The sequence below is a fragment of the Vanacampus margaritifer genome, chromosome 1 (assembly GCF_051991255.1).
Source record: "Vanacampus margaritifer isolate UIUO_Vmar chromosome 1, RoL_Vmar_1.0, whole genome shotgun sequence".
In the NCBI taxonomy this organism is placed as follows: domain Eukaryota; kingdom Metazoa; phylum Chordata; class Actinopteri; order Syngnathiformes; family Syngnathidae; genus Vanacampus; species Vanacampus margaritifer.
In genome coordinates, this window is record NC_135432.1 from 57,138,143 (window position 1) to 57,164,235 (window position 26,093).

A 26,093-nucleotide genomic window follows, 5' to 3' on the forward strand; every position below is an offset into this window, starting at 1 on the left:
AGACAATTGCAAAAGCTTTTTCTGCCTAAGCTATTTAATATGGGTGGAGAATTGAGTGACAGTTTGATGAGCATTTTCAAGGATTTGCCTAGAAAAAGGCGGCGCGAGGGCCTGTTCATCACTGCTACATTTATAATTGACATATATTGTTATTTAGGAAGTACATTAGGTTCACACAGCCGTGGCTTCAATACCATCAGAACATTTCGGGATGAACTAAAACAGAGATTCATTGATAGGTCCTCATTTAAAATGAGCTGTCTCTATACTATCGTACTAATACTATCATTAATGTTTCTTTTGTATTTTGTATGACGTCTAAACAGACACAACACACTTATAAAGTCAAGAAAGGTGAATTCATAAGGATTAAATGAAAGTTAACCCAAAAATATGTTCTATGCAGCCCCACTAATCGAAATACGGTGTTCTGGTTAATATTGTGTTAGTGGAATATGAGCTAAGCAGCAAAATCCAGCAGTTTTTATCAATATCAGAAGGCGGCCATTTTGCCACTTGCTGTCGAGTGAAAATGACATCACAGTTGCTCAGGTAACAGCCAATCACAGCTCAGCTTCAGAAAACATGTGAGCTGTGATTGGTCGTTGGCTGAGCCCTGAGCGACTGTGATGTCATCTTTAGTCGACAGCAAGTGGCAAAATGGCCGCCCCTTGAAATGGATAAAATTTTGCTTCATAACTCATATTCCACAAATGTAATACTAATCAGAATGTCACTAGTGAGGTCACATATAACATATTATTTATTGTCAAGAAATGTTTATAGTTGACTTCCCCTGTTAAGTAATATTCATCTCAAGATAGGTAATGACCCTTGAACTTGTATATTTACGCGTGTCAACACTACTAAACCTTTATCTTGGATGCAATTTCCCCAAACATAAAACATAAGATCTTACCTGACCACACCTTGTCTTCAGATGGAATTAAAGAAGGAAGCAGGACAATGAGAGAATGCAGCCATTACAAGAAAGAAGAGCAGATGAGGTGCAAGTTATTTTAAAAGGGTAAGTATAGAGCTGGAGTTATAGATAAGAAAAAAAGATGTTTGACCAAAAAGGTCTCATTGATGCAAGAAATAATTCCCCACAGTTTCACAAAAGAATACCTCTCATCCACAGAAGGCTCTTTCAATTGCAAGTGGGGTTTTACACCAGTCATGGGGCGCATGTTGGTGGATAAGGCTTTGATGGTATAGTTGATCTCATTCTCCTTTGTCACATCACTGTCATAACCTGACAAAAAAAAAAAAAACAAGAGTGATACAAGATACAGTGTCAGCAGGGACATTTTCTCATACCTCCATCATCCTCGCTCTCAATGTCCGACTCCTCGCTGTCACACTGTCTGAGCTCCCTGCGAGTCTCGGGCTCGTGGGCCCAGATCATGAGGCACGTGTCCCCCCCGCCAGCCGTCACCAATAGGCTGTCCTCGTGGGTCCACCGCACGTTTGTGACATGCGTGCTGTGAGCCACGTAGCGTTTGAACTTTGCATACTTGCCCTAGGGGTGAAACAAGCTTTCATCGACTTGATGTAGTGACGTCAACGTATTCTGTATGTCGAGCATTGTATCGTACCTTGACAGGGTATCTGAAGAGTTTGATGTATCCTAAATCGTCTCCTGTGGCGAGCACTTTCTTGTCATTGCTAAGGCAAGCGGAGGTCACCTCTGTGACCTCGCTGATCACAGGCCAGATGCCCTCGACGGACATGCCGAGGACGCACGTCCACGAACTCCAGTCAACCTTCTCCACCTAAGACACGTAGATAAATGTATGTATTACATTATGTTCTGCTTCAGAGGCAACTGGACTTTTTGTTGTTTAAGGCGAAGTTCATCCAACAACAAAATTGGCAGCGTTAATTCAACACCTATAGAGTTGAATTTAACATTTCAAAAGTGTCTACATTAAATATAGTTTTAAATACATTTGGAATGGGAGTTGACATTTAACAGAAGCCAACACTGGTCAGTGTTGATTTTACACTACACTAATGTGTATTGTTAAAATATTACACCAACTAGTGTTGTACTTTTTAACACTCAAAACGAGTTGCTTTCATTAACAAGAGAAATGGTAATGGAGAGTTGGAAAAAATACTAGTGTGAATTTAAACTCCCAATTCTTTCCAATATTACTACATTCTATAAAAAAAGACACCAAAATTGTAGTTAAAGAGAACAAATTAACAATTCCCCCACTTCACAATGACACATTAAATCAATGGATAATTTTTACCATGGTGTTTATCAAATATTGAACACAAGCAGAGGTGGCAAATCCAGGTCCAGAAAGTAAAAACCCTGCCACAGTTTGGCTTTAGCCATTGATGCTAGCTAGCTAGCTCTCTGGCTAGCTCCCATGGTGCTTGTTTACCTGCTAGGGAGCTAGCTAGCTAGAAGCAATAGCTAAAGCCAAACCGTGGCAGGGTTTTTACTTTCTGGATCTGGATTTACAATCTCTGCGCACAAGTAATACACATAAATTAAAAAAATAAATAAAATAATAATAATAATACTGAGACTAACTAAAACTAAGCATTTTTTAAATAACTAAAACTAATAAAAACTAACAAAACCACCCTGAAAACGAATTAAAACTGACTAAAATGAACATTTCCAAAACTATAATAACCCTGATGTGGACATCATTAACTGTGAAAAAAAAAAATTACACTTCAGGAGTTAAAATCAACTCCCCAAAATGTAACCCAAAAACACTTCAATTTTTGCTGTGCAATGTGTACCCGCCTCTCGTCCAAAGTCAAGCAAGGTAGACTCCAGCTCACCTGTGACCCTAATGAGGATGAGTGCTATAGAAAATTGATGGATGCAATAATTTATTTATTTATTTATTACACTTTCTTCCACCTTGCTGAACTCGCACTCTCCCTATCTTGCTACCGTGGTGTTTCTTCTCCCAGTTTACCTCTGTGGCAGGGATGGTCTGCCTCTTGCCACGAGGCGCCTCGAAGAAAAACTGCTCTTTGGCACTGGTATTGACTTGGAGTAGTTTCCCTGTGAATTAAAGAGCCCGCAAGGCCACCGTGTTTGGCAGTTATTCAGCGTTAACACAAGGATTATCTACAGTATAAAGGATATTCACCTCTCCTGTCCCAATCTAAGTGGGTGATAGAGTTGAGGCATCCTTTGCAAACTCCAACACGTTTGCTGCTCATTACGTTGTAAATATCCACAAATGTGTCTCCAGACGCCACTGCAAGGTACTTGCCAGAACCTGAACAGAGAAGGAAACATCCAGTCTTGTTTTCAAAACATGGACTTGTCGATCACAAGGGAGTCACAAACCTGGAGAGAATTTGATGTCTGTGATGATGTCCTTGCGGTGGTGAAAGGACACAAGGTCCTCCAAGGTGTCTGCATTCACAATGAGAAAGCTGCCGTCGTTTAGACCGACTGCCAAGGCTTTGCCATCGGGGGAGAAGCAGCAGCAGCGGCCACCTGTGGAGGGTGTTTGTTGATGGGAAAGTCAACCCCCACAAAAGTTCTTGATAATAATATGTTCTATGCAGCCCTACTAGTCTACATATGATATTCTGGTTAATATTGCGTTAGTGGAATATAAGTTAAGCATCAAAATCCAGCATTTTTTTTATCAATCTCCGGGGGCGGCCATTTTGTCACTTACTGTCGAGTGAAAATGACATCACAGTTGCTCAGGTAGCAACCAATCACAGCTCAGCTTCAGAAAACAGGTGAGCCGTGATTGGTCGTTGCCTGAGCCCCGCGCAACTGTGATGTCATCTTCAGTCGACATCAAGTGGCAAAATGGCCGCCCGCTGAGATGGATAAAATCGGACGGATTTTGCTGCATAACTCATATTCCACGAATGTAATATTAATCAGAATGTCATGTTTAGACTAGAGAGGTCACATATAACGTATTATTGTCCAAAAATGTTTAAGTTTAACTTCCCCTTTATTGGCCTAGGACTGATCCACTCAGTCAGGATAAACGCATAGGCCACAAGAGAGCAAATATTTTACTATCATCAGTTGGTGACTCACCTTTCCTGAGTTTGCGCACTGCCAACATGCAGTGGCTGGGGGAGAGGTCCCATATGCGCAGTGTTCTGTCATCACTGACAGTGGCACACAGAGGGAGATGGGGATGGGTGGCAAGGCCCCAGACTTCACCTTCCATGTGACCCTGCATGACGCAACAAAGCACTTATTAACATTATTTTTTAGACATACGGCACAATATAATCTACTGTGAGGTAGGGCTGGGCAATAAATCAAATTAATCAAATTAATTGTCATTTAAAAATTGGAATCGTTGAAAATTTGCTAAATCGTGAAATAGAGTTTTGTCTTCTGGATTATTAAAAGCCGTTGATTTTATGTTCTGTTGCATCCAAATGTTATTGTGTGTTGTAATTTTGCACAAGTGGCAGAATGCTGGATGGGTGGTTTACAAGACGTGTTCACAATAGCTACAAACTACTTAATTGTGGCTTTTAAACACAAACTATGAATGTTGGGTTTACGTTAAAACAAATTTAGAATCAGTATAAATTATTGTTGTCTGAAAATGTTACACAGTAATTATTTTTAATTAATATAATAAAAATATAATAAATTAACTCATTCACTGCCATGAACTCATTATTAAAAAATAAGATTATTAAAAATTAGGGGTGACAGGCAATTAATTTTTTTATTGTAATTAATCGCATGACTTCACTTGTTAACTCACGATTAATCACAAATGTTATATCTGTTCTAAATGTACAATAAAAACAAATTCTAGGTTTTCATACTCATACATAGAAATTGTTCAAATTAATTGTTGACGTTTATAGCCGTCAATGGCAGTGAATGTATAAAAAAAAAAAGATTATTAAAAACTTGGGGCGTCAGGCAATTAAAATTTTAATCTTAATTAATCCCAGGACTTCACTAGTTAACTCATGATTAATCACAAATTTTACATATGTTCTAAATGTACAATAAAAAAATTCTAGGATTTCATACTCTTGTTAACAAAAGTGGGAAAAAATGTTAAACTAAATGAAACAGTTCAAATGAAATTTTTTATGTTTATAGCCGTCAATGGCAGTGAATGAGTTAATAATAAAAAAATTAAGTCTTAAATAAATATTTGTTGGGTTTATTAGAATAAAATCATAATCTTCCTGAATGACTGGGGAAAATAAAAAAAATAAATTTTATGTTCAATTTATTTCAGGCAGTGGTCAACGTAAACATCATAACCAGAACATAATTTTCCAAATAATAAAAACAGGCCTGAAAAGGAATGGATGGAAGAAAAACTGAATGAAGAAAGAATGAAGAAAAACTAAACTCAATGATGAAGCAAGGCATTAAAGAACAGAAAAAAAATGCTACGCTACTTTCACTACATTGTGTACAATTCTTGACAATGATCCGATGAGTTTCCCGTGCAGCAGCTGATTAAGGAAAACCCTCATCGATTGGTCCCATCAGTCAGATCACAGTTGTAATTGCAAAACATTCAAAACCGGCAATCAATACCACTCTGACAACCTAAAGACAAGAGGCCCTCATTTGGAGACAGGGCAGAACCACTTGGCAAAATTACCAATTGAGCCTTCATAGCTGCAATTTATTTTCGTCAATGGGCATCTCCTTGGGTTGTGTGAAATACCATAGCTGCTACAATAACACGGAGGGCTGTTTGCTTAGATTCTGTAATTAATCGGTACCCAACAAGTAGCTCTCCTTTTAAAAAGTTCGGTGACCCCCCCAAAAATACTATTTAATGGATGAATCTTTCGAAAAATATTCTTAGTTTTGCCATCTCACCTGGACGAGCAGAGTAATGGGGCCACTTTTGTCCACCTCCAAAATCTCTCCATTCTTAGTTCCCACAAGAATGTGGCCGTGGCCTAGAGATATGGCACGTATGGACGGGTTGTCTTCCAAAAGCAAGCCTGCAGAGTCGAGAACATAAAAACAAGAAGTCATGTTTGAACCAGGCCACAGATGCACAACATATCTGGTGCAAGATGACCATATTACCCTTGGAGCCTGGAGCTAAGACTGCCCTCTTGATGGCATAGGTCTTGAGGCATCTTTCAAATGTGTCATCCCACAGCGCGACTATACCATCCTTCCCTCCAGTCACAAATCCCTGCAGAGATGAACATGTCAATAGCAGACATAAAAAAAAAAAATCAGGTTATTAACTCGTTCACTGCCATTGACGGCTATAGACGTCAAAAATTAATTTGAACTATTCATATTAGCTTTTTTTAAATTAAAATTTTGTCCCACTTTTGTTGACAAGAGTATGAAAACCTAGAAAAAAATATTGTACATTTAGAACTGATATAAAATGTGTGATTAATCGGGAGTTAACTATTGAAGTCATGCGATTAATTAACCATTAAAAAATTTAATCGCCTGACGCTCCTAATTTTTTGTAATCTTTTGGTAAAAAAAAAAAAAAAGATTATTAAAAAATGTCTAGGTTTTCATACTCTTGTTAATAAAAGTGGAAAAAAATGTTAAACTAAGATACAAAGTTAAAATGAATTTTTGACATTTATAGGCGTCAATGGCAGTGAATGAGTTAATAAAAATTTATTAAGTCTTAAATAAATATTTGTTGGGTTTATTAGATTAAAATCATAATCTTCCTGAATGACTGGGGAAAATAAAAAAATCTATTTTGGGCCATATGGCCCAGCCCTACTGTGAGGTTCAATTTATTTCAGGCAGTGGTCAACGTAACCAGAACATAATTTTCCAAATAATAAATAATAAATCTAGGACTGAAAAGGAATGGATGGAAGAAAAACTGAATGAAGAAAGAATGAAGAATAACTAAACTCAATGATGAAGCAAGGCATTAAAGAACAGAAAAAAATGCTACAGTTAATTACAATAAAAAAAATGTAATCGCCTGACGCTCCTAATTTTTTGTAATCTGTTGGTTAAAAAAAAAAAGATTATTAAAAAATGTCTAGGTTTTCATACTCTTGATAATAAAAGTGGGAAAAAATGTTAAACTAAGATACATAGTTAAAATGAATGTTTGACGTTTATAGGCGTCAATGGCAGTGAATGAGTTAACGGGCCATGTATGATTTGAAATTTGCAATGAAATGCGCTTTCATTACCTTTTCGAGAGCATGCATACTAAAAACGGGGCCGTCGTGGGCTTTGACAGTCTTCATCAAGAACATGTCCCTCCAGATGCAAATGTCACCAGTGCACGTGCCCGAGAACACCATCTCCTCCGACCAACCGTAGACGGCGCACATCATAGTCTCCGTCTTGCCCATGCTCCCCTTGCGTCCAATTAACCCACCACCTGAGAGAGTGAAAGTAGACGCAGTGAGATGCATCGTTCCGAAGCCAGACTTCAGCTTGTTATCGCGGCCGCTTGTCAGCTTTAACAAGATGAGCAGCTCTTACCAGCTTTATGCCAAAACTTCAAATGTTTTACACCGGCGGTGATGAGCTTGTCAGGCAGGTAGGGATTTATTTTCACGACAAAGATCTTGTCTTTGCTTCCACTGAAAACACAACAATATTTATTATTAATGAAGGCTGGATGTGTTCCAAATTCTGCATTACACAAAATGTGTTCTTCCTCAGCCCAACCTCCAGCCCTCCTTCAGGTTTTATGGAAATGACTCCCTTAATTTTGTGTAATCCTGTTGACAGGACAGGCAAACATGGTACGAAAATGAGAGAGGGCACTCGGTAAAGCCACAAACAGACTTCACACTTCATTTAAATACCTATCGGCTTATTTTTTTTGCCAATGAAACCCAAGTAGAACTCAATGTATATATCATTTAGGGATGTCAGGCGATTAAAATTTATCATCGTAATTAATCGCATGACTTCAATAGTTAACTCATGATTAATGAATGTACAATAAAAGTTTTCATACTCTTGCTAACAAAAGTGGATTTTTTTAAAAATAGAAATATGGCTGCAACTTTTAGTCTTTGATACAGTCATTTCTTAATAATTCATAAAATTGAGTTAAAATTAAAAAGATGTACTGTAAAAAAAAAAGTGTGATATTGATTTGTGTTGGTCATTTTTCTGCCACTAGATGGCAATAATTGCATCTAGACATTGGTGACAGGTCAGTGCATTTTTCTTTTCCTATTTTGAGCTATCTAATCTTTAACATGAAGTAACTTGTGAAATTCTTCACATTTTTAAAATTGTAAAATACAATTTAACCCTAGCCTCCACAAATATTTGCATTATTATTAAATTTATTACTGCTAAATTTTGACATGGCTATGACGGCGTATTAGGGCCACGTATAAATATATATTTTTTTTAGAGGGCGGGGGGCAATATTCCAAGAAAAAAACCTTACAAATTTAACAAATTTACCACTTTATAAAGTGGAAAATTTGGAGAAAAAAAACTCATAAATTTTAGAAAGTGGCATATTTGCGAGTTTTTTTCTCTGAATATTGCCCCCGCCCTCTAAAAAATATATATATTTATACGTGGCCCTAATACACCGTCGAACGTGGCTTTTCAAGTAAGGGGCGGTCATTAATCACGAGTTTTAAAAAAATTTGTGGCGTTGAATGAACTTTAAATTAACACACTAATTTTGACACCCCTAATATTATTATTAGCATATGAGCCCATATACAATAATAGCCCATATTAGCTCATCTCCAGATCTTAATTTTTTTTTTCAATATTTTACAAAAAGTAGAACTGTGGTAGTGTTGTAGTCCACGCCAACCAAGACAAAGACATTATTGAGATCAAAACTTATAATGTGGCCCATGCCAAAAATGACTAGCTTGAACCCTTAAATTGCCCATAGTAAATAAATATGATGGCTAGAATCTTCTTCCCTGTACACCATGAAGCCTCATCTTCTCACGCCCACTCTATGCCTCCCAGCTGAAGACTTCTCTCAGGCCCTTTTCCGTCACAATTGCATTGCACAGCACCCACCGAGGTCTGCAAAGCAGATTAGTGGCGCTCCAAGCTGTCTCTGCACTTTCAGTTGAGACAACAGAAGAGCAAATAACACGCAGCGCTCCAAACGTGTCAGGGTCAGTTTAAATTGAGTTGAGACTAAATATGAACATCAAGTGGGCCGAGCAACAAAGAGAAAAAAAAAAACTGTTATTTTGAGATGTGGATGTTTTACTGCTACATATTTCTCGCACGGTGGTTATGTAATTGTATTCTATTAGCCATTTAGGACAAATTACTATTAGTGATTCTGTGTTACAACTTTTATTTTTTTATTATTATTTTTTTATAATAAAAAAAATTCTGGAGAGCTCAGTATTGTTCATTCGGTAAGTTTCTTTTTTTTTTTTTTCAGGAAAGCTCAGCATTGTTCATTCGATTTGACATCATCATTGCTCTCCTTTTTTTTTTTTTTTTTTAAATATAATAATAATAAAAAATATATTTTTTATATATATATTTTTTATATATATATATATATATATATATATAAAAAAAATTTTGTATGTGGGTGAGTATGTGTATGTGCGTGTGTGCGTGCGTGCGTGTATTTATCAGTTCACCTAAAGCCTTATAAAAAAAAATCCCATACTAATAATATAATATAATAATAAATTGCCAAATGCAGAAACATCAATGTAAGTTATCATTCGGTAATTTTACCGATTTGACATGTCATCATTATTGCTCTCTTTTTTTTTTTCTTTTTTTTAAATTTATTTATTATTTTTTTGTATGTGGGTGAGTATGTGTATGTGTGTGTGTGTGTGTGTGTGCGTGCGTGTGAGTGTGTGTGTATTCATTAGTTCACCTAAAACCTATTAAAAAATCCCATACCGTTCACCTAAACCGAACACTTCCATCCAGAGTCGTGAGGCCGTCAGGAGACCCGAGGAAGGACCAAAGAAAGGAAAGTGAAATCCAGCACCGACCAGACACCACCCACCACCCACCACCCACCAACCCACCAAGCCACCAACCAGAGTCCTTCACCAATCCCAGAAACAAATTCCAACAAATCAGGGAGACCTCAAGAGACCAAAGGAGCTTTTCATCACAGCTTGCTTTTTGTAGTCTATTATACAACGTTGGGGTACCTAGAAAATATGGCCTCGGTGTCAAAATAAAATCTGACATAGAAGACGGGCACTGAAAGTAATTCTCATTCATTATGGATACAGTTGGAGCCTTGGGGCATACTCGAACTATTCAAACCTTGGCAGGCTTAAGTGTCGCAGTGGAGCAGCCTCTTAATCTAAAAGGCAATTCTCTTTCTTCCCTCTGCGAAACATGAATCACACTGTCATCCATGAACTGCAAAGTGGCTCCAATTAAATCCACGGTTTATCAATGTTCATATTTAAAGAGAGAAGCTCCGATCAAAGGACTGTCAGAGCTCTTTCCGTTTCTGGATAGTAGCATCACGTAAACAATGTCAGGACCACACTCACCACATGGCTGAAAGCTTTTCCCCCTTCCTCCAGTCCCATAGCACAATGGTGTGATTGTCGTCCAGGCCCACTGAGGCCAGGCGCTTGCCATCCGCTGTGGGGTGTAAATCACATCTGTGTTATTGGCACATCAAGCCACTGTGTTTGTCTTAAAATGTGGCCCTAGTTAGCAGGAAGTCTGATGGAACATTTCTTTTGTATTGGATCTACAAACCGCTATGCTAACTATGCTATGCCTATTAAGTGGTTAAACGACAGAAAAGATTTTTTTACCTTGTTTTATTGTCCACAATACGGTAAAACGAGCCACTTTGACTGTCTATTCTATTTTCATAACCATAATGAACATTTTGCATGGGTCCCTCAAATTGTTGTCCACCCTGTCGTTATGGCTTAACTACCCCCTTTAAGAAACGTGTGATGCTTTCAGTAACGCCAGCATTTTGTCTTTCTTCACTTGAGGCTGAAATAATGGAAAGTTACAGAATATATACTTACACATTATGTTTCACAATTGTCATATTATGCGAGTAGTTGGAAGTTGTGAAGCTATCAATTGATTATCACAACCTTTTGCAAATTCTAAATATATTTGTTAGGCACGTGCCCAAAAAAAAAAAAAAAAAAATTCTCAAAAGAATCGCGATTCTCATTTAGATTTTAAATGTCCCAAAATGGATTTTACTGGAATTATTTTATACTGTCTTCCCTTTGTTTCTGTGTGCCTTTATTGGGAGCGCTGTTCATGTTGTACCCGATTTGGCCACTTAGGGGCAGTGTGGTTCCACGCGGTCTGATACACTGTTAAGTTGTAACCACATTAGAGTAGAAGAGTAGATGAGTAGAGAAGAAGGAAAAAGTCACAATCAAGTTATTCCGATAAATGTTTTGGTTTTTTTTTTGCGTGGAGCCGTTTTGTTGAGTGATAAAAGTGCCGCGAGTGGAGCACTAATTAGCACTAGCGAGTCAGACTGGAGTAGATCATTACGATTCCTTGCACATCTATAAATTGAAGCAAAAATCATTGCCAATCAAATCATTTTGAATCAAAAAGCGTTCTTAATCGAAAATCGATTCTGAATCGAATTGCCCACCCAAAAATCGGAATCTAATTGAATCGTGACACATTCAAAGATTCCCACCCCTAATATTTGTTAAACAGTACACAATCAGCTTGCTAAAATAATCATGTTGCAAAGTGAAGATCTACCATGTCCTCATTAAATGCTAATGTTAGCCAAAATGTCCACCCTGTCATTGTCCACCCTATTAGCTAGGTGACATATTTTGCTGTTTACATGTACATCATCTGCTTACAGTTAATTTGTATTAAAAAGTGTGGATTCCTCACAGCATAACATCTACTTATTACATCCATCCATCCATTTTCTTGACCGCTTTTCCTCACAAGGGTCGCGGGGGTGCTGGAGCCTATCCCAGCTGGCTTCAGGCAGTAGGCAGGGTACACCCTGAACTGGTTGCCAGCCAATCACAGGGCACACAGAGACAAACAACCATACTCACAATCACACCTATGGACAATTTGGAGTGTTCGATTAACCTGCCGTGCATGTCTTTGGAATGTGGGAGGAAACCGGAGTACCCGGTGAAAACCCACGCAAGCACGGGGAGAACATGCAAACTCCACCCAGGAAGGCCGAAGCCCGGACTCGATCTCACGTCCTCAGCACTGGGAGGCGGACGTGCTAACCAGTCAGCCACCGTGCTGCCCTACTTAATACAATGAATATGAAGTTCAATGGAAACTCTCGTATTTTTTAGGGATGATATTGACCTTCTGGTAATATTGACTCATTACCTGAAAAGTCCAAAGTGCACACTCCAAGCTGATGGAAACCCTTCAACACAGACATTGGTTTTAATGTTTCTGTGTCCCATATGTGGATGGAGGAATCTCGGCCAACCTGGATAGTCACAATCATCGTTTGAGCACAAGTTTCTTTGTGACATTTGAACGTAAAGACTAGCGAACAAGAAATGCAATTCCGATGCCTCCAGGCATAATCTCTACCTGGCCTGTTGCTACAAAATCCTTGAGTGGGTGGATGGCCAGACAGAGAATGTCATCATCGTGGCCCATGTAGAAACGTTGGGTGTTCTGCTGCCTGTTGTACACGATCCCAACAGCAGCCACATGGTAGACGATTTCACCGGTCTGGGTATAGAACAGATTACTTCTGCAATCATAGCCCCTGTAGCTGCAAAAAATAAAAAGCAATAAAAATGTTTTGGAGAACGATCATTTATCACTCCATTTGTTTAGAATTGACTGTATCAACTCATTTACTGCCATTGATGGTTATAAACGTCAAAAAATCATTTTAACTATTTCTATTAGTTTAACTTTTTTTACAACAGTATGAAAACCTAGAACTTTTTTTTATTGAACATTTAGAACAGATATAAAATTTGTCAATAATTGTGAGTTAACTAGTAAAGTCATGCGATTAATTACGATTAAAAAATTGAATTGCCTGACACCCCTAATTTTTAACAATCATCTAGTCAGGCGATTACATTTTTTAATTGTAATTAATCGCATGACTTTACTAGTTAACTCACAATTAATCCCAAATTGTTATATCTATTCTAAATGTACAATAAACATTTTTTTCTAGGTTTTCATACTCTTGTTAACAAAAGTGGGGATTTTTTTTTTTTTTAACTAAGAAATATTTCAAAAGAATTTTTGACGATTATAGCCGTCATTGGCAGTGAATGAGTTAAATTGCAAGCTCACCCATGAATAAAGTGCAGCTTCAATCCGCTCCCAGGTGCTCGCTCTCTCTTCTTCATTGCGATTGCGCGATCTTTCTCTTTGCACTGCTCTTTGAGCTGAGGTAGATCTTCTTTATAAACCTGAATTCATGCAGAAACACGTGTTTTATAAAAATCAACGGACGTTCAAAATGAAAGGTCTACGAGTTACAAACACACCAACCTGTCTTCTATACGTAAGCTGTGTCTCCTGCTCGATTTCGGAATCCATCTCAGGCACATCTGACTGATCGGAGTCTGACTCTTCACTGTTGGAGTCTGCCAAGGTCTCTAGAAATAGAAACATAGTTTGAGTATACCTAGCTGGTAAAAATATAGCATTGCCTTTCACAAAATCCTCAAGTACTAAAGCAGCTGTGCTCCGAGTAAACACAAGAAGAAGCAAAGCCAAATGTTTCAGGATGCTGATGCTGCAGACTGATGCTGAGCCAAGAAAAGGCAATAAGCTGGACTTGAATCTACAAGGTCCATTAGGAAAATGAAAAGGAAAGTCTGGGTGTGTTTTAATTATAGAGAGCACAGCTGCACTCTCTCTGGAAAAATAATGAGTTGGCAATGACAACGCAATTATACTTTCCAACTTTCATTCACATCGAACGGACGCGTTTAAATGTTATGGGATGGGGAATAATTTAGCATGACAGTTTAACACATCAAGCCCATAAAGTTGGTGGGAGCAATACAGTTGAAAAGAAGCAGGCACAACACAATTGCTGTTCAAATAAACAATGTCGATACATTTACCACTGTAGCAATTTGGTCTAACTACACAGTAAATTTTGTACATTTTACTCTAAAAAAAGTCTATTTGGTTTGACTGTAAACAGAGCAAAATTTACACTTGAAAGAGAGTAAAATATTCCGAGTAAATTTTACGCAAAGTATTTATACTGTGTGCAATAGGATTGGCCTACCCATGACAAAAAACTAGTAACGTTTTTTTTTTCACTCAGAAATTCTCAGTAAATGTTAGAAGATTTTTTTTTGTACATTTTATTAGTTTATTTAAAAAAAAAAGTTACACAAGATCTGAGGAACAAACTCTGACCTTCAGCTTGGGAGACAAACACTCTACCGCCCGAGCTATGCCACTCCTACTGTTTGCTGATATCCAAAAGAAAACTAAAAATATTCTCTCGTACACAAAATATTTTCTTATAAGAATCGCGATTCTCATTTAGTACGATTCAGAATCGATTTTAAATGTCCCAAAATCTATTTTATTTTAATTATTTTATACCGTCTTCCCTTTGTTTGTGTGTGCCTTTATTGGGAGCGCTGTTCATGTTGTACCCTATTTGGCCACTTAGGGGCAGTGTGGTTCCACGCGGTCTGATACACTGTTAAGTTGAAGCCACATTAGAGAGTAGAAGGAAAAAGTCACGATTAAGTTATTCCAATAAAAGCTGTTTTTTTTGCAGCATGGAGCCGTTCTTTTGGGTGATAAAAGTGCCGCGAGTAGCGCGCTAATTAGCAGCAGCAAGTCAGACTGGAGTAAATCATTACGATTCCTTGAACATCTATAAATTGAAGCAAAAATCATTGTCAATCAAATCATTTTGAATAAAAAAATCGTTCTTAATCAAAAATCGATTCTGAATCGGATTGCACACCCAAAAATCGGAATTGAATCGTGAGACATTCAAAGAGTCCCACCCCTCCTTTTTAAAGTAAAATTGTAAAACTGTGTATCTGAACAGGTTCGAGACATCTGTCCAATTGTAACCATTCCTCGAGGTACTTTCCTTCCTCTCACCTTGTGGTGCAATATGCAGAGCTTCTTTTGACTTCCTCTCCGGAACAAACTTCCACTGGAACACCGAGTGATCCGCTCCACCAATGGTGATAACCCACTGGTAGTCATGCGACCATCTTACATTGGTAATATGGGCTGAGTGACCTAAATATTTTTTAAATTTTGCACCTAAAATCAAGAGAAATAGAACATGAATTCAACAAGACATTAAGAATTCCTGCCGTTTTCTTTACCTTTTTTTATACATGGATATCGTAGAAGTTTGACTAATCCGTAGTCATCGGCCGTTACTAAGACTTGATTGTTGAAGTTGGCGTCCACGGAGTTGACATCATTGATCGCAGAATATTTGGGCCATATTCCATTCACCTCAGGGCCTAACACACACGTCCATGATGCCCACTGCACCAGCTTCAGCTCCTCCCTGTTGGTCATCTCTTTCCCACCTAAATAAAAGACACACTTCTTATAGTATCAATCCAAATACCTTCAAAAAAATCCTATTAAATTAGACATACTTGGCATCCTATAGAAGAGCCTCCTGCCGCTGCCATCGTTGGTCTGCAGCAACTTGCTGTCCGTAGACCAGTCCATGTGCGTGATGAAGCTATTGGAGCCAATGCACTCTCCTACTTTCTTGTACCTCTGCACAACACCGTAAATGTCCACCGAATTGTCATTGGAGCCGACAGCCAAATGGGCTCCATCGGGGGAATACTTCAGCTCATGGATAGCCTCCTTCCTGTCCTTGATGTGAACCACTTCTGTCATATCTCTGGAGGCGAACAAAAAAAAAGGGCTCTTCAATAAAGCCCAAATGGTAAGACGTAAAAACGTATAGTCTTCTTCTATTGAATTGTGTACTTGCCTGACTCTGAGAACGGTGAATGAGCCATCCTTCATTCCCAGGGCCAAATGAATACCATCAGTGCTGACAGCTGCACAGCGGATCGGCTCCTCCATGTTACAGCGGGCTATCAGTGCATGATCGATAAGGCTCCATATCCTTGTTGAGGAGGAAAAAAAAAACACATAAAAAATGTAACAAAAATAACAATAATAGTACCAGATTGAGCACACTGTTGGCAACAGGTGTAAAAGCACTGGGGACCGCCATATTAAATCATCGTACAAATCCTGTTGAAATCTGCCTTCAGATTCGTAAAAAAGCCAATATAATCGGCACGGCCAACAATTGGTCCATCCCTAATATTTTGATACTTCTTGCAATTACTTCTCAGGACTCTCACCTGACTGAGCGGTCATCACTGCCCGTCATAGCGAGAGGCTTGGTGGGGTGCACGGCCAGCGCCCACAGCTCGCCCTCACAGTGACCCTGCATGATAAGGAAAGGCTTGTTGCGGTCGTGGACCACCACCTCGAAGATCTCGCTGTCTTGCGTGCCCACCAGGATGTGGTCTCCCCGCCAGCAAACACTACGCACAGACAGCCCTATACACACACACGGGAAAATATCAATGCAGTACCGTCCAAATTACGGGACAGAACATTTCTAGACACATGTAGCGTGAATATAAAAACTTGACACACCTCTGTATGTATGGCAGCTTTCTGTGATATTAAAAAAATGAGATGACGATTCCAAAGCTTTTCCCACAATTATTGAGACAACAAACTGTCTTCGCCTCAGCCTTTTAAAATCATCAACAAATGCGGAAGGGATTGTCGACAGTTTGAAAAATCTGTCAATATTAGCCTGCAGTAGAAAGCAGGGAGGGGGAAAAGCCTACTAGAACATCTGCCATTCATTTGTTGTTAATCCCAGTCGCTAAATAGTAGTAGGTGTGTGCTGACTCCCAACATGAGTTTGAATGAGATGAATTAATCCTAATTATGAGGGTGTGCACACTTGTGCAACCACATTATTTGCATATTATTTGTGGAAAAAGTTTTGGAATGATTGATCGTCTTTTTTTTTTAGATTACAAAAAGATGGCATTTGAACAGGGGTGTGTAGACTTTTGATATCCGCTGCGCTGTGCTCTGCTTTCATAGATTAAAAGTTGCTGAGTTTCTATGAATAGACTAATCAGTTCTATTGACTTCTTGTGTAGTAGTTTGCTTTTCTCATGATGAAGTTACGACCATGGCATCTAAAAAATATGTTCTAAAACGGATTCACTAACCACAAGAGAACAATATGGGGACGGCTACAAACAGACTAGCGCGACTGTTAAATCTGCCCTTATAACGCTTTTACCCACCTCGGCTATTTTCCCTTCTAGCTACTGTTAGGTCCGAGATACAAGAAATAAAGGAAATGGAAGAAAGAAGAAAGGGAGTATTAGTAGGGAGAACAGAAAAGAATGGCTTAAGCAGCATGGTGTAGATATGCCACTTGATGAGGTGAGCTTAATTGGCCCTGCGGCCTTTACCGAGTGGAGGCCTTTTGGCATCACCTTTATATCCTTGGTCTGTTTCCCTGAGATCAATGACAGTAATTGGTTTGAAGTTGAGATCCCACAGGCGGACGCAGCCGTCTCGTCCCCCGGTGGCGAAACCCTCTTCGCAAGCGTTCATGCTGAAAATCCCTGACTGGAGGAAATGACAGGCCGTTAGTGTGCGATAAACCAGCTATGACAGAAGCAAAGGTAACTGTTTAGCGAGGCCTTCACAGCTACGCACCTGCTACTGCGGCCTCAGCGTCGCACAAAAAGCACAAAGGAGTCGCTATGATTTGCTTATTATCACTGCAAAGTATGCTGTGGAATCCACGGTCAAATATTTGGTGGTACAAAAAAATCAGGAATCTGAATGTAGGGTACTTATTATTATCCCATCCCCCGCCCGCCATTCCCTAACAAAGCTGTTGATCCCACAGATATAATTTAATCCTGTGTAGCAAAAGACTGATCCTTCTCTATTGAGCAGAATCAAGCAATGTGGATCTCTACCTATGCTGGATGCAAGTGATGGTCCTTTTTTTGCTGGTCAGAGGCACTGACCTAAATTCGAAGATTTGGTCCATGAAATTACATTATTCCCAACAGTCTCTTCATTTCATAGACTTTATCCTATGTGATTTAAAAAAAAATTCTGTCCAAACATATTTCAGCCTTAAAGCATTGTTTATCTAACCTAAAAGGACCATTGAATGTGCGCCACTTATGCAAAATGGCGACCAGACGACGTCTGGCTTTTAACCGGGACAGTCCTAACTGTTTGGGCCACGTGTATGTCAACCACACAGTTGTCATAGCGATTCACGGCTAATCTAACGACATCTAATCACTAACAGGTGTGTTTTCGTCATACTGGAACTAGAACTACTTCCTGCTTCCATTCCTAATAATAATGGGAAAAGTAGTCCTACTAGACTAACGCTGCGGTTGCCGGTCAGACCAAACGCAAGCTGAGCATTTCTGGCAGCATATTTCCAATGTTACAATGCGGGAAAGGTGCAAGGAAAATGGCACAAAAAAAAAAAAAAAAGTTGGAGAATGGTGAGTACATTGAGTTGTTTAGCGCTGTCGAACTATCAACCAAGATAGCATTTAGCATTAGCTAAAGCAATAACGCAACCGACGGTCACCAGATTGACAAGTGGTTAAATGTGTTATTAATGGTTTCCTAGTGATAATTTAATCATTCGATTTTCAGCAAAAATGTAGTGTCACAGGTTTTAATTTTAAAAAAATCACCCAAATTTATTTACAGTAATTTCTGGACTATAAGGCACACCTGACTATAAGCCGCGCTAGCTAAATTTGAGGAATACTCGAGTTTGTTACACATATAAGCCGCGCCAGACTATACGTTTGGTTTGACCAATCTCGGCAACAGATGAAAATGTCGTCTTCAATCTCGTTTTAGGAAAAAAAGAAGAAAAAAAAGCACGGACATCTTTACTGGGTAAAAATGCACCAAGTGCCTCTCGCTGCTCAACATTCAACTAGGAAACTGTGAGTAATTCTGCAAAAACAGAATTAATTGCAGATTCCATTCATCTATGTTAGGTTTGTTCGTTTCCGCCAGCGTTGGCGCTTCCTGGTTTCGTCACAGCTGCATGTCCCGCCCTAATCAATGCATGATTGGTCCGATCTAAAAAAAAAAAGGTCGGTTGCAAACGTATCAGCGGGAGCAGTACAAGATGTATTCTTGTAGTATTTGTGAACAAATACCGCGAGAATTCAACTTGCTGGCAAGGTTAAAGTGGGGCTGCGTAGAACATATTATTGTCAATAATTTTTTGGGGGGTTGACTTCTCCTTTAAGGGTTTTTTTCGTGACGACTTTCAGCACAGTTCAGCAACACCTTTTATTTAAGGTCTACCATTTAAAGCTACTACAGCAGACAGAATGAATTTCAGCCATTTTTGATTTTTAAAGGTTGGAAGTGGGCATAAGTAGAAATGTCCACATCAACTTTGGTGCCGAGGATTGATTGCAGTTTTTGAATATTATAAGCGATGTACATACAATGATTTTGAGTGGGCATATTGTGTTCGGTTCCTCCGCTGACTCCTACCAAGATATGAGTGGGGAGGAAGGGGCGTGTCCATATTGCAGCGCAGAAACAGGCATTACAAGTAGTTATTCATTGATTTTTCCAATAATAAATTGATGAAATTAAATTACAATTAAAAAAAAACATAAAATACATAAAGACTGTTTTTGAGTGAAAATGGCATCACAGTTGCTCAAGTCTCAGGAAACAACCAATCACAGCTCAGCTTCAAAAAACAGGTGAGCTGTGATTGGTCGTTGCCTGAGCCCTGGCAAAATGTTTCCTTTAAACGTACCCCATGAGCCCCTTGCACAGTCCTCATCAGATTGATCCCTTTCCACACATAGATGTCGCCGTTCAAGGCACCGGAATACGTGACCTCATCCTTGGCGCAAGCCAGGCAGAGGATGGTTTGGAGATCCCCCGTCTTGCCGAAAACTCCCCGTTTGGGCGTGAGAGCGTTACCGCATAAGCTCCAGAACTGCACACACAGACAGAAGAGTAAAAGGTGGTGATGGTGGCTAATAATCCCTGCGTAATCCTGTTGTGACACAGCAAGTGGACAATAACGCAGTGTTTGGGTACAACAGTAATCAGAAAAATCACAAATATACCCACGCGCATGCACACAGGTATCGACTACCTTGAAAGAGAACACGCACCCGTGTGGAGTTGGTGCTGTAACCATCTGATCAACATGCACAGACACAGGCGCACACTCAGACGCCAGCGTGCTCATTATTTATAAGCAAGGTCATTGGGATGCATGGGCAGAGTCTCGTCTGAGGGCTAAATCCATCAAAGAGAGGCGGTGAGCGCTAAAAGGGAGGCGGCCCTGTCTGTATAGAGATAAGATCGCAATGGGCTTCTCAAATGCTGAGGCACGACTGCCGGCACGTGAAAACGGAGACACGCTCATCCCTGGCAGGCAGAAGGAAAATGATAATAATATTGATCAATGTGTCATTTTATTAAATGTATAGCCAGGCTTAACAGGGTGACAAATCTACTTGACAAAAAAAATCCTGACATACCAGAGATTACAACTTGCTCTCGACTGATGAACACACTGTGGGTTAACAAGGGGCATTGATTATCAGTCAGGGATCGTGAGCAAGGATACCACCTGTTATCAAAAATATGGACTACACACACACACTCGCACATACAAAAAATAATAATAAAAATAAAAATAGGAGAGCAATGATGATGACATGTCAAATTGGTAAAATTACCGAATGAACAATACTGAGCTCTCCAGAATTTTTTTTTATAAAAAATGGACTAAAATACAAAGTGAGACATCGAGTCCTTCAACCTATAGGAAATTAATATGGACAAAATTGTCATTGCACCCTTCGCAACTGTAACCGCGCCCACTTTTCTGGGAATACTACAACATATTGTCCATCTGTGACAACCTGTGTTTGCTCAAAGAACCGATTAATTCATTGACTAAGGTTCCCAATAAAGTGCATATGTTGCCATACAAAACCTTCCTAAATTCTTAACCGAACAATGAGAGAGCATTCGCGTTAAGATTGTGCATGGGGCTGAGAATGAATGTTAAATTGTACACATGGCAAGCACACAAGCAATCCGGGACGGTACGATATGTCTAAGGTGGTGGTTTTGAAGTAGGTGGGATGTGTGTGTGTGTGGGGGGGGGGGGCTCTATTGTACCCCAGAATGCGACAGAGGCTGCAGGGATGGATGCAGCGTGACTGCACAGTCGTCCCTGCCCACAACTGATAAGGCGGCGAGACTCGGGCAGCAGCTAATCCCTTTGCTGTTTGAATTGCTGAGAGCAGACGAGAAGCCGGAGGGGGTTACGATGAGGCCAGCGGCAGCGGTAGAAAACTCAGTGGGGCAATAAGGAAGTGAGCGGGTGGTGGGGGGGTCTCTTGGTATATGCTGAAGCATTTAGAATTCCTTTCACAGGAACTAAGCGGCAAATATTTTGGAGTTCTCATAAACACCTTCTAAAGTAAAATTTGTGATCTTGCGTATTTAGCCCATTTTTTTTCAAAGTGAACAAAAGCACCCCCAAAATTTTAGACTATATACATAGATATATTTTTGCTGTGTTCTTTTTAACAAGCTTGAAAACTTTTAGCAATAATATGTATAAACCATAGAGTTTAAAAGTAATATTAAAACAACAAAAATACAGTACACCTCCCATTTGACTGAAAATGGTTGATCCTGATTTCACCAGGATATGTGAAAAGTTTCTTACCTTCTACCACTCAACACCAACACATTATTTTCATTACTAGTCCGCGTTTTTGCTCCTCAATCATGTTGCTATTTGCTAATGAGGCAAACAAGTGTTAATATTATTGTCTATATGTCGTGCTGCTATTGGCTATCTTACGTTTAAAAAAAAAAAAGTTGCCTCATGAAGGAGGTTATGGACACAAGATTGTTTTTCAGGAAACAAAAGCTCCATTTGGAGGTATTTGTATTAAAGAAAGACAAGATGTAAAAAGGCAGACACAAACAGTGCTAAAGTCAATTTGTTTTGTTAAATATGTTTTATATGATGTGTCTGCATTATTATTATTTTGTAGATTCAAGCGCATTTTTTTTATGTGTATGCTAATATATGTTGTTGTTTTTTATAACATAGTACAGACAAGTATAGCCAAATAACAAACATTCTGTATTAAGTTAATGTATGTTAATATATTTGATATATTGTGTGTTTCATTTAAAAGAAAAATTCAAAAACAAGTCCAATGTCCATTTTTGTTAATTTTCACTGTAAACTGTGGGGAGCTGGTTTAATCCAGAAAGTGGAGCGGTTGTATCAAAAAGAGTACCCTTCCCAAAAAATTAGGGTTGGGGTATATGTTTATATTTTAAGTCCTTTTCGCCTTTGCATAACTTTTATTAGATTCAGTTTGCTCATTGACTTCCCCCATGCAATTTTGGGAGCGGGAAGTACCCCCAAACCACGTCAAGCTACCTATCACCCTACCCTACCTATCTTTGTAGAAACCAAGCACCCCTAAACCTCTGATCCTAGAATCGCCTCATGCAATTGGAAATGGAGTGGTTCACTTAGCGACTTTCATGCAGCTGTTGAGGGATTGATTCACATTTAAGTCATTCACTGCCAGCCCAGTTCAAATTGAATTTGACGTCTATAACCGTCAATGGCAGTGAATGTCTCATTCGCAATCAGCCATTGATTTTTTTTTGGTTAAATCAGCTGGGTTAGGCTCTAATATTTGCCAAGATCCTAAACAGGACAAGCAGTGGAATATTCATGATCTTGAATCTCACTTTTAAAGCTCAATATTGAAAATGCAGTGTGGCTGCGATTTTAAATGGTAGGCGATAAAAATATTACACAATCGGAAAATTAATTCATGGCAATGTCCGCTGTACAATCTACACAGCCTTCTTACTGTAATTGCTGTGGAGGGGAATGATACTTTATCAGCAGCTCCCTCTTTTCTCTGTCACACCACAGTAACCCTGAGCGATGTCAGAGTGTTAACTGCTACCCTAGCAAGGGTCAGCAAAGAGCACTCTGAAAAAAGTGGACGAGCGTTGCTGGAAGGTAGTTTTCTCACAGTTCTTGTCCGTTCGCATCGAGTCAAGCTCAATCCTGTGGCAATCCACATCATTGCTATGAAAACATTTAATTTACAAGACTATAGTATTTTGATAGCTTTATAAGATGCACTGCTCAGCCCTAATGTCTTAGTTCAACCTGCATTCTCATGACATTATTGAGCTGTATCACACAACAGTCTTGTATCATGATGACTTCAGGGCCACTACATTAGGTATACCAGCACAATGGAATGGGTTTCAATACTGTCTGCGAGCTGTTGATTCAACAATATGTTAATTATTGTGGCTTTAGTTTCCTGTGATGTAGATCATTACAGTAAGTAAAATATTCATTTATGATCCTCATCAATGTTAATCAAAAGTGAGTATTTGTTTTTTAAATTTTAAACTGTTCAGCTCATTTGCATTTTTTTAAGGACAGTAAGATACTTTTAGTTTATGTTGATTATGGTTAACTTCCACATTTCTTGACCGATTCCAGTCGTTTAAATTTTAAACTGTTCAGCTCATTTACATTTTTTTAAATACATTTTCAAAAAAACCCACATTATTATTATTATTTTTAATTTATTTATTTTTTATTAAATGGAATGAACTGCTATTTAAATACTGCTTTTTTACAAGTGCTGCTACTATGCTACTACTACTATTGCTACAAGTACTACATGCGTCTTTCCACCTTGCAAGAGTCAGCAGTCCCATTCAAAATTTCCGCTGGAATTTTTCTAGTTTTTATCTATTAGGCCATCGTAATAAAAACACATACCGACAAAATTCCTTTGATGGATAAGTAAGATGTTAACTCCAAAGCTTGAGTTGTTTTGACCGAAGCATAGCACAAAAAGGCTAAATAATCGGCTGTGCGCGTGTGTGCACTTGCGTCTAAAAAGCAAGGCCGAGGTATAGCGCATTTTATACACTAATTACCTCAATGTGCTTCTGGTTAATATACAATACATATAGGGGACTGTTGAATGGGCTAAACATGGGCACTTATGTAATAGGTTTGTATGTTAGCACTTAAAATTCACCATCACTGGAAAAACTCATCATCACTCAGTAGTGATTTAAGGGTCCACCTGGAGCTTTTTTTGTTTTTCGACACAAGCAATCTTAATGACTTGACAGGCTCTATATAAATCTCATTAAATATTATTAGCAAATAAAAAAAAGATCTGGCATGAGGAGAGAAGCTGAAGGTAAGCTGCTCACTTCTTCATTCTCTAGTGAGTCATGGAGAGGCTTATCGTTGGCGATATTTTCAGAGGGTGGAGATAAATTTTGGTGCAGACTGACTCCCATTTTGGGACATTATAAGTCATGTTGATGTCCATACAATGATTTTGAATGGACAAATTGTATCCAGTTCCTCCACTGACTACCACCAAGGCAAGGGGGAGGAATGGGGGGGACATGTTTATATTGCAAAGAAATTTGCAGAATAGTTATTTACTAATTTCTCCAAAACAAATTGCTGAAATTGTAAATGCTAGTTTCATTATCCTGGTAAAGTTTTTGTCGGTAAAATAGTTCCTTTAGAAGCTTAATTTAAACATTCAAAGGTAAAAACAATGTTTGGACATTTAAAAATAAAAGTAAATACATAGAAACTAGTTTACTAAAATTACTAAATGAATGAATGAAGACTTCGAAAAATGTATTATAGAAATACTCTAAAAGACCTTAACCATGGGTTAAAAAAAAAAAAAGAGTGTAGGTTGTCCACAGGCCTGGTAGTCGTCACAGAAGTTGTGTTTCCCTCAGCCCGCGAGTGAGTGGATTACTGCCAGTAAATCTCCTGGATGCTCTGAGTGCTATAATCACTGAGCAAACGCAGGGCCAGGGAGCAGATGTCACATGGTCTGCAGGGTAAAGGCTGGGCTGGGGAATTATATGGGACAATTGCTGGATTGCCCTGCCATCGGGAAACCAGCGTAGAGGGAGGAGGGAGAGGACTAAGCGGGCATTGTGGACAGGCGGGGGTGCGCCGGCGGAGGTTTCTGTACCAGGGCAGTAGTAGGAAGAGTTCAGTGCAAATACAACAGATGAGATTGAGATGAGGGACGTTTACTTAACACGTGCATTTGGCCAAATGCGACACGTTTATTTGATGCAGTGGAAACTTAGCAGAATGGCAGAAAGCAGTAGCAAAATTTGTCATTTCAATGCCAGATAATTAATACAGATTAATATTTGAGCTGCGTAAACGTGCTGTATGCACTTTTCCACTCTTACATTAACCCATTCACTGCCATTGACGGCTATAAACGTAAAAAAATTTTTTTAACTATTTCTATTAGTTTAACATTTTTTCCACTTTTAACAAGAGTATGAAAACCTAAGAAAAAATGATTGTACATTTAGAACAGATATAAAATTTGTGATTAATCGTGAGTTAACTAGTGAAGTCATGCGATTAATTACGAATAAAAATTGTAATCGCCTGACGAGAGGATTATTAAAAATTAGTCAGGCAATTAAATTTTGTATTGTAATTAATCGCATGACTTCAATAGTTCACTCACGATTAATCACACATTTTATATCTGTTCTAAATGTGCGATAAAAAACATTCTAGGTTTTCATACTCTTGTTAACAAAAGTAGAAAAAAAAAGTTAAACTAATAGAAAGTTAAAATGATTTTTGGACGTTTATAACCGTCAATGGCAGTGAATGAGTTAAGATGCATCACGAGTGAAATGACTGTGGGAATGTGCGCTGCTTCTACTTGGAAACTACTTGGCTGGCGTACACATGTTTTTCTTGCTTTGGAGCCGCTGGCGAGTCGTAGAGAGGATGCTGGGCAGTGGCGGGTGCAGTGGCGTGCGAAGCACAGTAGATGCTCAGGGCAAAAAGACGTCAAAAACATTGTTTTTGTCGACGAGTGGCAGGGGCATTTATACTATTGCGGCACCAAACTATGGGATGGAACCCACACCATGTCTCTGATTTGGGAGTGCAGAGCACTGACCACTGAGCTAAAAATCCGGACCACCAATTTTACCTCAGCGCCCTATTAGGAGCTAC

The 26,093-nt window shown here is 38.9% G+C and overlaps 1 protein-coding gene and 1 long non-coding RNA gene across 5 annotated transcripts in view; one reads left to right on the forward strand and one right to left on the reverse strand.

The window, feature by feature from the left end:
- The window catches only part of eml5 (EMAP like 5), a 49,309-nt gene that overhangs the window by 9,579 nt on the left and 13,637 nt on the right, over positions 1-26,093 (reverse strand). For 2 of the 4 annotated variants that reach the window (XM_077556420.1, XM_077556446.1), the window contains exons 5-29: positions 19,773-19,958; positions 17,431-17,566; positions 17,236-17,259; positions 16,261-16,462; positions 15,879-16,016; positions 15,529-15,785; positions 15,244-15,456; positions 15,011-15,178; positions 13,418-13,524; positions 13,217-13,335; positions 12,488-12,674; positions 12,275-12,380; positions 10,456-10,549; positions 7,451-7,551; positions 7,153-7,346; positions 6,050-6,161; positions 5,834-5,961; positions 4,052-4,193; positions 3,332-3,484; positions 3,129-3,260; positions 2,952-3,040; positions 1,599-1,775; positions 1,321-1,522; positions 1,129-1,255; positions 920-934 (exon numbers count right to left, since the gene is read on the reverse strand). In XM_077556420.1, coding sequence (XP_077412546.1) covers positions 920-934; positions 1,129-1,255; positions 1,321-1,522; positions 1,599-1,775; positions 2,952-3,040; positions 3,129-3,260; positions 3,332-3,484; positions 4,052-4,193; positions 5,834-5,961; positions 6,050-6,161; positions 7,153-7,346; positions 7,451-7,551; positions 10,456-10,549; positions 12,275-12,380; positions 12,488-12,674; positions 13,217-13,335; positions 13,418-13,524; positions 15,011-15,178; positions 15,244-15,456; positions 15,529-15,785; positions 15,879-16,016; positions 16,261-16,462; positions 17,236-17,259; positions 17,431-17,566; positions 19,773-19,958 — 3,509 coding nt within the window. Of the gene's footprint in view, positions 1-919; positions 935-1,128; positions 1,256-1,320; positions 1,523-1,598; positions 1,776-2,951; positions 3,041-3,128; positions 3,261-3,331; positions 3,485-4,051; positions 4,194-5,833; positions 5,962-6,049; positions 6,162-7,152; positions 7,347-7,450; positions 7,552-10,455; positions 10,550-12,274; positions 12,381-12,487; positions 12,675-13,216; positions 13,336-13,417; positions 13,525-15,010; positions 15,179-15,243; positions 15,457-15,528; positions 15,786-15,878; positions 16,017-16,260; positions 16,463-17,235; positions 17,260-17,430; positions 17,567-17,656; positions 17,813-19,772; positions 19,959-26,093 lie in introns of those variants that run through there. The other 2 variants (XM_077556436.1, XM_077556428.1) reach the window with 2 other exon arrangements.
- LOC144043180 (uncharacterized) lies at positions 669-11,008 on the forward strand. The gene is made up of 3 exons (XR_013291059.1): positions 669-824; positions 941-1,027; positions 9,872-11,008. It is a non-coding gene; the product is annotated as an uncharacterized LOC144043180 (long non-coding RNA).